The 15481-nt window shown below is 44.2% G+C and overlaps 1 protein-coding gene across 1 annotated transcript in view; it reads left to right on the top strand.

Moving 5' to 3' along the window:
• The window catches only part of LOC144697896 (uncharacterized), a 38574-nt gene that overhangs the window by 19206 nt on the left and 3887 nt on the right, over positions 1-15481 (top strand). The window contains exons 2-3 of the mRNA XM_078569859.1: positions 5767-7704; positions 8204-8459. Coding sequence (XP_078425985.1) covers positions 5767-6375 — 609 coding nt within the window. The 3' untranslated portion in view covers positions 6376-7704; positions 8204-8459. The remainder of the gene's footprint in view (positions 1-5766; positions 7705-8203; positions 8460-15481) is intronic.

The raw sequence follows: 15481 nt of genomic DNA, 5'->3' as shown, positions 1-15481 counted from the left end.
GTTTGTTTATATCAGACAGGAGGAGATTGGTGTCAGTGACTGTGGGGTTGGTTTATATCAGACAGGAGGAGATTGATGTCAGTGAGTGAGGATTTGGTTTATGTCAGACAGGAGGAGATTGGTGTCAGTGACTGTGGGGTTGGTTTATATCAGACAGGAAGAGTTGGGTGTCTGTGACTGTGAGGTTGATTCAGATCAGACAGGAAGTGATTGGTGTCACTGAACGTGGGGTTGTTTTTTATCAGGCAGAAGGAGTTTGGGGTCAGTGACTGTGGGGTTGGTTTATATCAGATAGGAGGAGATTGGTGTCAAGAGACTGTGGATTTGGTTTATATCAGACAGGATATTGATGTTAGTGAGTGTGGGGTTGGTTTATCTTAGACAAGAGCAGTTGGTGTCAGTGACTGGGGTTGCTTTACATCAGACAGAAGGGGTTGGTGTCAGTGACTGTGGAGTTGGTTTATATCAGACAGCAGGAGACTGGTGTCAGTGACTGTGGGGTTGGTTTATATCAGAGAAGCTGGAACTGATTACATTATATTCTTTGGGCCTTCTCAGGACTGAAGTGTCTGATGTGGGACCGGTGTTGGTGTCCACGGAACTGGCTGTTTATGTCATTTTTGCTGCCTATGGGAATTTCTGTCTGTGCCACCTCTGGTCTTACGGAGATTTACTCTCTCCAGACCCCTCATAGTTAGAACAACTCTGTCAAATCTCCTCTCAACCATGTTTTCTCTGAGGAGAACTGCCCCAGCTTTTCCAATCTGTCCACATTACTGAATTCTCTTATCCCCGGAACCATTCTTATAAATCTTTTCTGCACCTTGTCTAAAGCCTTCACATCGTTCATAAGTTGTAGTCCCTGGAGTTGGACGCAATACTCCACTTGAGGTCGAACCACTGTTTTATAAAGGTTCTCCAGAGCTGTGACCCTTTAATACGCCATGTCTCTATTTATAAAGTCCTGGAACCCATTTACTTTATTAACCACTTTCTCAGCCTGCCCTGCTACCTTTGTGATCTGTGCACATAGACCCCCAGGTCACTCTGTTCCTGCATCCCCTTTGGAATTTTATATTTTAGTTCATATTGCCTTGCCATGTTCTCCCTACCAAAACGTATCGCTTCACACTCTGCATTAACTTTCATCTTTCCATGTCCACCCATTCTACCAGCCTCTGTAATTTTCTTGCAAATTTGTTCCTCTAGATCTTTCCCCCTAGTTGGTGTCCTATAGAACACATTCCGTAGTATACTGGAACCTCTATTGTTCCTTCGCCCTAACTGGATAGATATTGTCCTTGACTCCTCTGGAACTGCCACTCTTTCCAACACTGTCATATTCTCCTTATGAAATACTGCCACCCCTTCTCTTTTCTTTTATCCCCTATCTTTCCAACACACCTTGCACACAGGAATATTTAGTGCTCAGTCCTGCTCATTTTAAGGCAGGATTCTGTTATCACTATAACATCGCATTCCCACTTGGCTATCTGCACCTGCAGCTCCCCAACGTTATTTACCACGCTCCGTGTGTTCACATACATGCACTTTAAACCGGAACTGATTACATTCCCTTTTACTTTAACCCTCTTCATGCTCACTATTTCTTACTCCAGTCCTATCTGTGTCACCTAATTCTTTCTGCACTTTGTTTTTCTTTCTAATATTACCTTCTGTTTCCCATTCTCCTCCTCAATGGTGCTAGTAAACCATCCGACAAGGACATTGAAATAAAAACAGAAAGTGCTGGAAATATTCAGCCGGCCAGGCAGTATATCTGGAGAAAATCATGAATCGCTGAAAGCTAGTGTGCAGGTACAGCAGGTAATAAGGAAGGCAAATGGAATTTTGACATTTATTGCTAAAGGAATAGAGTTTAAAAATAGGGAAGTGTTGTTGCAACTGTACAAGGCATTAGTGAGACCACACCTGGAGTACTGTGCACAGTCTTGCTCCCCTTGAGGAAGAATGTGGTTGCATTGGAGGTGATTCAGAAGAGGTTCACTAGATTGATTCTAGAGATGCGGGGCTTGTCTTATGAGGAGAGATTGAGCAGTTTAGGCCTATACTCACTAGAGTTTAGAAGGATGAGAGGAGATCTAATTGAGGTATATAAGATGCTAAAGGGGATAGACAAAGAAGACGTGGAGCGGATGTTTCCCCTTCTGGGGCATTCTAGAACGAGAAGCCGTAGTTTTAGGCTAAGGGGTGGTAGATTTAAATCAGAGTTGAGGAGGAATTACTTTTCTCAAAGGGTCGTGAATCTGTGGAATTCACTACCTCAGAATGCAGTGGATGCCGGGACGCTGAATAAATTTAAGGAGGAGATAGACAGATTTTTAATCAGTAACGGGTTGAAAGGTTATGGGGAGAGGATGGGAAATTGGAGTTGAGGCCAAAATGAGATCAGCCATGATCGTATTGAATGGCGGGGCAGGCTCAAGGTGCTGAATTGTCTACTCCTGCTCCTAGTTCTTATGTTCTTATGTAAAGAAACAGAGTTAATGTTTCGAGTTGAACATTCATTTGTTTTGAAATATTAACTCTGTTTCTCTCCCCATGGAAGCTGCCGGACCTGCTGAGTTTTTTGAACATTTTTTGTCTTTATTTCAGATTTCCAGCATCCACAGTATTTTGCTTTTACCACAAGGACATTGATCTGCCACTTATCAGACTTGAATAGATCCCACCTCCTGCAGAATCATCCTAATGTCCCAGGAATCTAAAACCCTCCTTCCTTCACCATTTATTCAGTCTTATATTGATCTGCTCTAACCTCCTATATCTATGCTCACTAGCACATGACACTGGGAGGAATCAGGTTACTGTCCAATGTTCTGCTTGTGAGTCTCCTTCCATCTCCTTAAAGTATGCCGGCAGAACCTCATAAAATCCGTGCATTTCAATCTTTATTGTGAAAACATGATACCAGTGACCGAATTGGAGATACAAGCTCAGATATGTCAGGGATCAAAAGTCTTAACATGGGAAAAAAGCAAAATGCTGAGGATTCAGGAAATATCCAGAAGTTCAGGTTCCATCAGTGGAGGGAGAGACAGAATTAATGTTTCAGGTTGATGACCTTTCATCAGAACTCTTTGCGGGTCTGTCAATGTTCCTGTGAAGGGCTTTGGAACATTTTTTTAACGATGATAGAGCTGCTAAATGAATGCAGGCTGTTGTTGATTTTGACTGTGGGCAGATTCAGGTGCCCACCTGAGCTGGAAACTCGATCCAGTCCGACCAGGGAGAGGGTGTTCACCAGCTGCATGAGGAAAGGAATTAACCCAGTACTCACTGACACAGCAGGACAGTCACACTGAGATACGGTTCTGAAACTTCATGTGTGCAACAGGGATTACTTAGCTTTCCCACCAGAGAACATCTCTTTTTTAAAAGATCAAATGATTTGATGCATGATCAGTACCTTCTTACTGGAGACAGGCTGTTTGAATGTTCTGTGTTTGAGCAGAATCTTACTCGTTCATCTGACCTGCTGAGACAACAGTGAGTTCACATCTGACTGTAGGGGTTGGATTCTGCTGTTATTTCTGCTATTTAGGAGACTCTTGATTCTTCACTAACTCCCATTCCCATTCTTTGTGGTTTGTGGTGGATAATGGAGGATCCATACACTTGGGTTTCTGTATATTTTTGCTCCTAATTTTATTCTTGGCCCTCCGGACCGAATCTCCACCCCATCACAGAACAAAATGACTGTTCACAAACTGCGGGCTCCAATGGCGGGACATTTACCCAGCATTCCCCGTTGTGGGGAATGTCCCCTATCCACAGGAGAGCAGTTTTGAATAGGGTTTGGAGCATGCGCAGTGCGAGTGATAGGAATAGACAGACGCTTAATTTAGTCTACTGCATTCGCTGCTCCCAATGCGGTTTCCTCTACATTGGAGAGACCAAATGCAGACTGGGTGACCGCTTTGCGGAACATCTTCGGTCTGTCTGCAAGCATGACCCAGACCTCCCTGTCACTTGCCATTTCAACACTCCACCCTGCTCTCATGCCCACATGTCCGTCCTTGGTCTGCTGCAATGTTCCAGTGAAGCTCCACGCAAACTGGAGGAACAGCACCTCATCTTCCGACTAAGCACTTTACAGCCTTCCGGACTGAATATTGAGTTCAACAACTTTAGATCGTGAACTCTCTCCTCCATCCCCACCCCCTTTCCGATCCCCTTTTTTCCAATAATTTATATATATTTTTCTTTTCCCACCTATTTCCATGATTTTTAAATGTATTTCCATACATTGTTTTATCTCTACCTTTTAGCCTATTTCGAACCCTTCCCCCCACCCCACCCCACCCCACCAGGGCTATCTGTACCTTGCTCGTCCTGCTTTCTACCCTTTATGTCACCATTAGCACATTTCTTAGATAATATCACCACCTGTAACACCTCTTTGTCCTTTTGTCTATGACATCTTTTGGTTATCTCCACCTATCACTGGCCCTTTATCCAGCTCTACCTGTCCCACCCCTCCTTAAACCAGCTTATATTTGACCTATTTTCTATTGTTCCTTAGTTCTGATGAAGGGTCTTTCGGACTCGAAACGTTAACTGTGTTCCTCTCCGCAGATGCAGTCAGACCTGCTAAGTTTTTCCAGCTATTTTTGATTTTGTTATAGAGAGGCGCTGGTTTCTCATTTCCACAGCGACTGAGCAGTCGGCGGGGTCTGGGGGCGACTGAGGGAGTGACGGGTGGGTGAGGAAGCTTGACAAACACTTTCGGTCGGCTGCAAACCCCAAAGCCATATTTGCACCGGTCTGGGCGGCAGCTCTGGGCTTTCCCCCAGTAACAGGCCTGGGTTAATGGTCCCATCTTCATCGGGGGCAATGAGCAGCAGGGCGCACAGGCAGCTGCCATCTCTATAGGGGGCAATGAGCAGCAGGGCACACAGGCAGCTGCCATCTCTATAGGAGGCAGTGAGCAGCAGGGCACATAGGCGCTGCCATCTTTATAGAGGGCATTGAGCAGCAGGAGTCGCAGCAGTCAACATCTTTATAGGGGGCAATGGGCAGCAGGGTATGTAGCAGTCACCATCTTTATAGGGGGCAATGGGCAGCAGGGCGCATGCGTGATCATCCTGGGCCAGGAAACAGGAGGAAAGAATGTTGTGAATTTCACAGAATTGTTACAGCACAGAAGGAGGGCAGTCGGCCCATCGGCCCATCGTGTCTGTGCTGGCTCTCTGAATGAGCAATTCACCTCGTACCATTCCCCTGCCTTCTCCCTGTAATCCTGTTCATTCTTCCTTTTCAACTTACAGAATTCAGAGTTTGTATCCTGACTGACAGTGATGGATTTTGGAAACTCCTTTTACAGGGGATTAGAAGGGGAGGATTTACACACAGCAAACTCAAACCAAGAGAAATGTTTGTTCTGAATTTTATTCTGTCCTTAGTGATTGCTTTTGTAAACACCTTTTGCAGGGGGATTTACTGACAGGAAACTCAAACATAGCATCACGCCAAGAGCTGACAGAGTCATTCAATTCATCAGGACCGGAATATCACGGCCTTTGAATTTGGAAGAAGAAATGTCTGTCTGTGGGAAAAGATTTCAGTGTGACTGGAAAAGCACCAAGACACACACACCTGAGTGAGAGTGTTCCAGTGAACTGACTGTGGAAAGAGCTTTAACCAGTTACACAGCCTGAAACAAACATCACACCATTCATGGTGGGGAGAAACTACATGTGTTGTGTGTTTAGTTAAAGTGTGAACTGATTATCCAACCGGGAGAGACACAAGGACACCCACACCATGGAGAAACCGTGGAAATGTGGGGACTGTGAGAAGGGATTCAGTTCCCCATCCCATCTGGAAGCTCATCGACGCAGTCACACTGGGGAGAGGCCATTCACCTGCTCCGTGTGTGGGAAGGGATTCACTCGGTTATCCTGCCTTCAGACACACGAACTTGTTCATTCTGATAACAAACCGTTTACATGTTCTGACTGTGAGAAGAGTTTTAAAAGAAAACCAGATTTGCTGACACACCAACGTATTCACACTGGGGAGAGGCCATTCACCTGCTCTGTGTGTGGGAAGGGATTTGCTCAGTCATCCAACCTTCTGACACACCAGCAAGTTCACAACGGGGAGAGGCCATTCAGCTGCTCCGAATGTGGAAAGGGATTCACTCACTCATCCATTCTGCTAAAACATCAGCGAATTCACACTCAGGACAGACCGTTCACCTGCGACTGTGGGAAGGGATTCACTCAGTCATCTCATCTGTTGAGACACCAGCGAGTTCACACTGGGGAGAGGCCATTCAAATGCTCTGTGTGTGGGAAGAGTTTCATTAATTCATCCCACCTGCGGAGACACCAGCGAGTCCACAACTGACTGCATGGTTGGATTCTGCTGTTAATCACATCCAGGACTGAACCATTTTCTTTCCAACAGTTGGTGTTGGTTCTGCTGATGTTAATAACCTCAATAACTGAGCTGGAGATTAATATTCTGGATGAAAGTCAAATAAATCAGCTTGGTTTCAAACACACCGTGTGTGGAGTATTTGTTTTCTTCAGGATAAGAGGAGACAAATTGAAATCCTGTTCTTGACTGTTCCATTTCTGGGCCTTCTCTCCTCTGTTAAAGATAGCTTTGTATTTCTGCAGAGCCTTTCATGACATCAGGATGTCTCAAAGCATTTTACAGCCAATGAAATTCCTTTGAAGTGCAGTCAATGATGTAATGTGGAAAATACAGCAGCTCATTTGTACACAGCAAGATCCCACAGATAACAAATTGATAATACCCAGATTATCTGTTTTAGTGATGTCGATTGAGGGATAAATATTGACCACGACTCTGGGGAGAAATCCCCGGCTCTTTGAAGTAGCATCAATGGATCTCTTAAACCTGCCTGTTCTGCCTGATCTGAAAAACGGGACCTCTGACAGTGTAGCACTCCCACTGTACTGCAGTGGAATGTCAGCCTGGATTTTATGTTCAAATTCTAGAGGTGGATTTGAACACACAACCTCCTGACTCAGACAGGAGTATGCACCCCTAAGCCACGACGAACACCTCATCATTACTTTGGATTGTTCCAGTTCTCAGACCTTTGTTTACTCTCATGGACAAGTCCCAGCTCTCCATACCTTCCAGGGTGTCTCTCCAGGCCTGGATACCACTGGGAGGTATCAGTAACACACCCGTGTACCTTCCCTCGGAGTGTTTGATGGGACAGTGTAGACAGAGAGCCAGAGGGACAGTGAGTGTCCTGAACATTGTTGTGCAGTCTGCTCCAAATTCCATCCCTGGCTCTGATTCTTTTGGTGATGACTTGAATTTGATGTCCTCTAGTTACCAACTCACCGACTGTTTTTCCTCATTTACCTGATGAAATTTTGAACCTCTCCCTCAGATCTCCAATCAGCCTTTGTTCTGATGAAAAGAGCCCCAGTTTCTCCAATCTCTCCCGATAACTAAAGCCTCTCTTCCCTGGGACTTCTCTGTGACTCTCTTCTGCACCCTCTCCATGGCCTTGACATCCTTCCTGGTGTAAGATCCCCAAAACTTGACTCAATATTCTAACTGCAGCCTGACCAATGATTTGTACAGGTTAACATGACCTCTGTCCTTTTGAATTCTACACCCCGAATTATAAAACCCAGGATCCCATGGGCTTTTTAATCACTTTACCAACTTGTCCTCCCACTGTTAAAGGTTTGTGTCTCTGAATTCCTTGTAGGTTTTAGAGATATTAACACAACATGACTAAAATACATTTACGTCCAATATCTGATATAATGTGTATTATGGCATAGAAAAGTTTATTCAGAGTTAGAAACTCAAACAGGCTCTTCACTGCGGACAGGTCACCATGGAAACACTGATAAGACATTCCATTCCACAGAACCGACTCATTGGAAACTCTAATCAGATCAGGGGAAAGGACAGAGTTTAAAAACAAAAAACTACTGCGGATGCTGGGAATCCAAAACAAAAACAGAACAGAGTTTGTCTGTTATGAACCACAATTAAAATGTAAACAAAGTGAGGATTGGAATAGATTCGATTGTCATGTGTGAGGTTTATACCTGTAATTGTAAAACTATAAGAAATAACAGAATTAAGAGTCGGCAGGGGAGTTTGGGGAGAATGAGAAAATTACTGAAGAAAAGTAACTGCTGGGAACAAGGGAATGTGTCTTTGTAAATCACAGATTAGAGAAATTCCAGCTGTCCTTTCCTCACTCCCTGCCAAAACCCAACAGAGAAGACAAGGAGTCAGAGGCCAGAGCTGGATGACTACAGGGTATAAAAGTGAAGGAGTTCTGATGTAACAGGGCAGTCAGGGACTGGAGACACCAGAGATCAAGCTCAGGGTGCCCAAGTCTCCATCCAGTGGGCTGACCTTGTGTAAGTGACTGTGGACACTTGGGACTTGGATGTTTACTCGGATTGATGGAACAATATAAGGTAAAGTAGAGGACAGTGAATCTGTTCATTTCTTTATTTCTTAAGAAGATGTTAAAGTTGCTGACACTAACTTCATCAGTGTGTTTATCAATAAGAAAATGTAAACTAGAGTCTTCCATGTCTTAACTGTTCTGTTTCTCCAGCCCTTCTGAACCATAAGCATTTGGTGAATATTTTAGCTTTTTAATTCAGGAAATATATCACCTCATATTTTCTGCGTTAAATTTAATCTGACATGTTACCTGCCCCAGTTGCTAACCTGTGTATTAACACTGAGTCACTTATATTCCTCTTCACTGTTCTCCCCATTTCCTATTGTAAAATCATCCAGAGATTTTGATCTTAAACCTATATAGTGAAACCCGATCATTCCGTTATATTAAGAAGCGCAAAGGTCAGAACACCGACCCTGGGAAAGAACTGGATAGTCTGAAGAATATCTATTTGTCACTACTTTTCTTTATTCTTTCCTGGGATGGGTATCGCAGGCAGTGCCAGCATTTGTTGCCCATCCTTAATTTCCATTTGAGGGTAGTTAAGAGTCAACCACATTGCGGTGGTCTGGAGTCTCGTGTAGGCCAGGCCAGGTAAGAATGGCAGATTTCCTTCCCTAAAGGTCATTAGTGAACTTTTATATGGTTTCCCCTCCTCACTTCCTGCTTCAGTTGCCCTCTACAGCTCCATTCACCAATACCCATAGCATTATTTGGTGACATGCCACTAAGGTTACTACGCAAAAAAAAAAAGCTCATGGTGTAGGGGATAACACATTAGCATGGATATTGGATTGGTTAGCTAACTGGAAGCAGAGAGTAGCAATAAGTGGGTCTTTTTCAGGTTGGCAAGCTGTGACGAGTGGAGTGCGTCAGGCATCAGTGCTGGAGCCTCACATATCTATATAACAACTATTTATATGTAAGTATATTTATATGTAAGTATAAAAATATACTATTTGTATAGAACCTCACTATTTATATAGAAGACAGTGGACAAGCAGATGGAGTATAATGTAGGAAAAGTGAACTTGTACACTTTGGCAGAAAGAATAGAAAGCAGAATATTATTTAAATGGAGAGAGATTGCAGAACTCTGAAGTGCAGAGAGTTCTGGGTGCCCTGGTACGTGAATCAGGAAAGGTTAGTCTGCAGGTACAGCAAGCAATTAGGAAGGCAAATGGAATGTTGTTGTTTATTGCAAGGGGAATGGAATATAAAAGTAGGGATGTTTTGCTACAGTTCTACAGGGCTTTGGTAAGACCACATCTGGAGTACTGTGTACAGTTTTGGTCTCCTTATTTAAGAAAGGATATAAATGCATTAGAAGCGTTTCAGAGAAGGTTCACTTGGTTGATTCCTAGGATGAAAGGGGTTATCTTACGAGGAAAGGTTGGACAGGCTGGGCCTGTATCCATTGGAGTTTAGAAAATGGAGAGGTGATCTTCCTGAAACATATAAGATCCTGAAAGGACTTGACAGGGTAGATGCTGAAAGGATGTTTCCTCTCGTGGGAGAAACTAGAACTAGGGGGCACATTTTAAAGTAAGGGGTCCACCATTTAAGATGGAGATGAGAAGAATTTTTTTCTCTCAGCCGGTTGTGAATCTTTGGAACCCTGTTCCCCAGAGAACAGTGGAGGCAGGGTCTATGAATATTTTAAAGGCAGAGGTAGATTTTCTCTTATTCATTCATGAGATGTGGGTGTTACTGGCTAGACCAGGATTTGTTGCTCCATCCCGAATTTCCCTTGAGAAGTTGCCTTCTTGAACTACTGCGGTCCATGTAGGTATACCCACAGTGCTGTTAGGGAGGGAGTTCCAGGATTTTGAGCCAATGACAGTGCGATAATGGCGATATATTTCTAAGTCAGGATGGTGAATGGTTTGGAGGGGAACTTCCAGGTGGTGGTATTCCCATCTATCTGCTGCCCTTGTCCTTCTAGATCACTTCTAAGGCATGGAAAATGCTGCCTAAGAAGCCTTGGTAAGTTTCTGCAGTGCATCATGTAGATGGTACGCACTGCTGCCACTGTACGTGGGTGGTGCAGGGAGTGAATGTTTGTGGATGGGGTGCCAATCAAGCGGACTGCTTTGTCCTGGATGGAGCTTCTTGAGTGTTGTTGGAGGTGCACTCATCCAGGCAAGTGGGGAGTATTCCATCACACTCCTGACTTGTGTCTTGTAGATGGTGGACAGACTTTGGGAAGTCAGGAGTTGAGTTACTTGCCACACGATTCCGAGTCTCTGACCTGTTCTTGTGGCCACAGTATTTATTTCCTAGTCCAGTTCAATGATGTGGTCAATGGTAACCCCCAGGATGTTGACAGTGGAGGATTCAGTGATGGTAATGCCATTGAATGTGGAAGTTAGATTCTTTCTTGTTGGAGATGGTCATTGCCTGGCAGTTGTGCATTGTAAGTGTTACTTGCCTCTTGTCAGCCCATGTCTGGATATTGTGCAGGTCTTGCTGCATTTGGACATGGACTGCTTCAGTATTTGAGGAGTCCTGAATGGTTCTGAACATTGTACAATCATCAGCAAACATCCGCACTTCTGACCTTATGATGGAAGGTCGGTCATTGATGAAGCAGCTGAAGATGATTGGGCCTAGGACACTACCCTGAGGAACTTGGCTAATCTTGACTAACAAGGGAGCCAAAGGTTATTGTGGGTAGCTGGAATGTGGAGTTAAGGCCACAATCAGATCAGACATGATCTTATTGAATGGCAGAATGGGCTCCAGGACCAGAGCCCTCTGTACTACTGAGTTCTGCTCTCCACTTGTATTGTAGACTATTTTCTATTCTTCCTGCCAGAGTGGACAAGTTCACATTTTCCCATGTTATCTTCCATCTGTCAAATTTTTGCCCACGCACTTAACCTGTCCATATCACTTTGCAGACTCTCTACTTCCTCTTGACAACTTCTTTTCCTATCTATATTGATCTCATCAGCAAATTTAGCTGCCATACATTTGGACCCTTCATCCAAGTCATTGATGTAGATTGTAATTTGTTGAGGACCCAGCAATGATCCCTGTAGCACTTCACTAATTACAGTTTGCTAATCCGAAAAAGACAGATTTTTCCCTGCTTTCTGCTTTCTGTTAGCCAACCAATCATTTATCCATGCTAATATGTTACCTCTTACACCATGTGCTCTTATATTGTGCAGCAATCTGTTACGTGGCACCACATTTGCCTTCTGCAAATCCAAGTACACCATATCTGTTGGTTTCCCTGTATCTACCTAAAATGTTACTTCATCAAAAAAAGTCTAACAGATTAGTTAAACACAATTTCCCTTTCACAAAGCCATGTTGGCTCTACCTGATCAAATTTTGATTATCTAAGTATCCTGCTTTAACCTCCTCAATAATGGATTCTAACATTTTCCCAAGACTAATGTTATGCTAACTGGCCTATAGTTTCCTGCTTTCTGCCTCCCTCCTTTCTTGAATAACAATGTTGCATTTGCTATTTTCCAATCCGTGGGAACCTTTCCAGAATCTAAGGAAATTTGGAAGACTATAAGCAATGCATCTGCAATCTGCGCCGCCACTTCTTTTAAGATCTACCTATTTTGGTGTCATTGGCAAATGTAGCAACCATAAATTCAGTCCCTTTATCCAAATCGTTAATGTAGATTGTAAATAGTTGAGACCCCAGCACTGATCCCTGTGGCACTCCAGTAGTCACATCTTGCCATCCTGAAAAAGAGCCATTTATCCCTATTCTCTGCTTCCTGTTAGCTCACCAAGCCTTCACCCACGCTAATATTTTATCTCCTACACCATGTTCTCTAATCTTGTGTAGGAAGCTTTGATGTGGCACCTTATTAAATGGCTTTTGGAAACCCAAGTACACCACATCTGCAGGCTCCCCTTTTTTCCACGTTGCTTGTTACTTCTTCAAAAAACTCTAATAAATTAGCTAAATACGATTTCCCTTCACAAAGCCATATTGACTCTGCCTGATCACATTATGATTTTCCAAGTATCGTGCTATAAACTCCTTAATGATGGATTCTAGCAATTTCCCTATGACAGATGTTAGGCTAATGGCCCTGAATATTCCTGCTTCTGTCTCCATATTTTCTTGAATAACGATATTACATTAGCTATTTTCCAAACCATTAGGATCTTTCCAGAATCTTAGGAATTTTGGAGGATTATAAACGATGCATCGACTATCTCTGCAGCCACTTCTTTTAAGTTTAGTATTCTATAATACTTGCTTTAATAACTTTATATCTTGGCCCCATGGCCCCAATCGTAATTGAATCACAAAACGTAATTGGATCACAAAACGTAATTTTCATTTCAACAACATCGCCTTTAAATGGCGGGGCGCTTACCCAGCATTCGCGGCGAAAGAGACTATGCCCTATACCCGCTGCAGGAGACCGTTGCGCAGGCGCATTAGCGGGTTGTGGCTCGAGCATGCGTATTGTGGGTGCTGAAGGCGCAGGGAGGGAGTCATCTCGACTCTGCAACAGGTGAGTAACAGTCGATTGAAGGAGGATAATGGAGGCAGCGGAATGGGTGGAAAGGCTTGATCAGCACCCAGTGGAGGCCTCAAGTACCAAAAAAGGAACCTGCCTGTCCTGCGTTGGCCACATTTCGGGGCCGCAATTCCGGTTGGTGGTCCGGCTTCACGGTCGCCATCTTCATAGGGGGCAATGTGCAGCCGCCATATTTATAAGGGGCAAAACTGGGCCAGGCGGCCAGAGGGGGTAAAAACAAAAAACTGCGGATGCTGGAAATCCAAAACAAAAACAGAAATATCTGGAAAAACTCAGCAGGTCTGGCAGCATCGGCGGAGAAGAGCAAAGTTGACGTTTCGAGTCCTCATGACCCTTCAACAGAACTAAGTAGAAATAGGATAATAATAATATTTCACCCCTGACTTGCAACTTTCTCTTGTTTCTTTCTGATCTATCATACCTGATTTCTCCATGGTGCAAGTTTCTTTGTGTCTCTCCAGGTTGGATGATCGATTGGAGCCTTGTCCATACACAACTTATGTGTGGTTTCTCCACACTTTGATTGTTGTGGTTTAATCAGGCTGTGAAACTGGTTAAAGCTCTTTCCACACACAGTTCACTGAAAGACTCTCACTTTGATACGCGTGTCTCGATGCTTTTCCAATTTCAATGATAATTTAAATGCACAGGCAAAACAAACAATTATTTATCCTTCGAAAACAAAAATAGCTGGAAAACTCAGCAGGTCTGACACCATCTGCGGAGAGGAATACAGTTAACGTTTCGAGTCCGTATAACTCTTCATCAGAAAAATCATATGGACTCAAAACGTTAACTGTATTCCTCTCCACAGATTCTGTCAGACCTGCTGAGTTTTTCCAGCTATTTTTGTTTTTGTTTCGGATTTCCAGCATCCGCAGTATTTTGCTTTTATCTAATTGTTTCTCCTTCCCTAATTAGAAGCTGACCATATTTGAATGAAGTAATTGCATAAGATCTTGTTGAGATTTTTGGTTTGAGTTTCCTGCCTGCAAATCCTCCCCTTCTAACCCCATGTAAATGGAGTTTACAGAAGTTATCACTGTAAATACAGTATAGAAATTCAGAACAAACAATTCTAGTTTCTATGGAACATTTCCCCCCTTTTCATTCCCACAAATCTGTAAATCTCTGTCCCACACACTCCTCTCCCTCTCTGCTCATTGTTCCAGATTCAGTGTCCAGTCTCCGACTTATTCTTTTCTCTTCTCCAGATTCTCTCTCCTCAGCAGGTCTGACAGAATCTGCAGAGAGGAATACAGTTAATGTTTCGAGTCCGAATGACCCTTCAACAGAACGAAGTAAAAATAGAAAAGAGGTGAAATATAAGCTGGTTTAAGGGGGAGGGGGTGGGGTGGGGTGGGGTGGGGGGGAGGTTAGAGCTGGATAGAGGGCCAGTGATAGGTGGAGATAACCAAAAGATGTCACAGACAAAAGGACAAAGAGGTGTTGAAGGTGGTGATATTATCTGAGGAATGTGCTAATTAAAGGTAGAAAGCAGGACAAACAAGGTACAGATAGCCCTAGTGGGGGTGGGGTGAAGGAATCGAAATAGGCAAAAAGGTAGAGATAAAACAAAGGATGGAAATACATTTAAAAATAATGGAAGTAGGTGGGAAAAGAAAAATCTATATAAATTATTGGAAAAAAAAGGGTGGGGGGGGGGGGGAAATCGGAAAGGGGGTGGGGATGGAGGAAAGAGTTCATGATCTAAAATTGTTGAACTCAATATTCAGTCCGGTAGGCTGTAAAGTGCCTAGTCGGAAGATGAGGTGCTGTTCCTCCAGTTTGCATTGAGCTTCACTGGAACAATGCAGCAAGCAAAGGATGGACATGTGGGCATGAGAGCAGGGTGGAGTGTTGAAATGGCAAGTGACACGGAGGTCTGGGTAATGCTTGCGGACAGTCCGAAGGTGTTCTGCAAAGCGGTCACCCAGTCTGCGTTTGGTCTCTCCAATGTAGAGGAAACTGCATTGGGAACAACGACTGCAGTAGGCTAAATTGAGGGAAGTGCAAGTGAAATGCTGCTTCACTTGAAAGGAGTGTTTGGGCCCTTGGACGGTAAGGAGAGGGGAAGTAAAGGGGCGGGCGTTGCACCTTCTGCGGTTGCATGGGAAGGTGCCGTGGGAGGGGGTTGAGTTGTAGAGGGTGATGGAGGAGTGGACCAGGGTGTCCCGGAGGGAACGATCCCGCGGAATGCCGCCAGGTGGGTGAAGGGAAGATGTGTTTGGTGGTGGCATCATGCTGGAGTAGGTGGAAATGGCGGAGGATGATCCTTTGAATGCGGAGGCTGGTGGGGTGATAAGTGAGGACAACGGGGACCCTATCATGTTTCTGGGAGGGAGAAGAAGGTGTGAGGGCGGATGCGCGGGAGTTGGGCCGGACACGGTTAAGGGCCCTGTCAACCACCGTGGGTGGAAAACCTTGGTTAGGGAAGGAGGACATGTCAGAGGAACTGTTTTTGAAAGTGGCATCATCAGAACAGATGCGACGGAGGCGAAGG

Source organism: Cetorhinus maximus, chromosome 23 (assembly GCF_964194155.1).
Source record: "Cetorhinus maximus chromosome 23, sCetMax3.hap1.1, whole genome shotgun sequence".
NCBI lineage: Eukaryota > Metazoa > Chordata > Chondrichthyes > Lamniformes > Cetorhinidae > Cetorhinus > Cetorhinus maximus.
The sequence above is the reverse complement of the archived record's forward strand: the minus strand, read 5'-3'. Positions and strand labels throughout refer to the sequence as shown.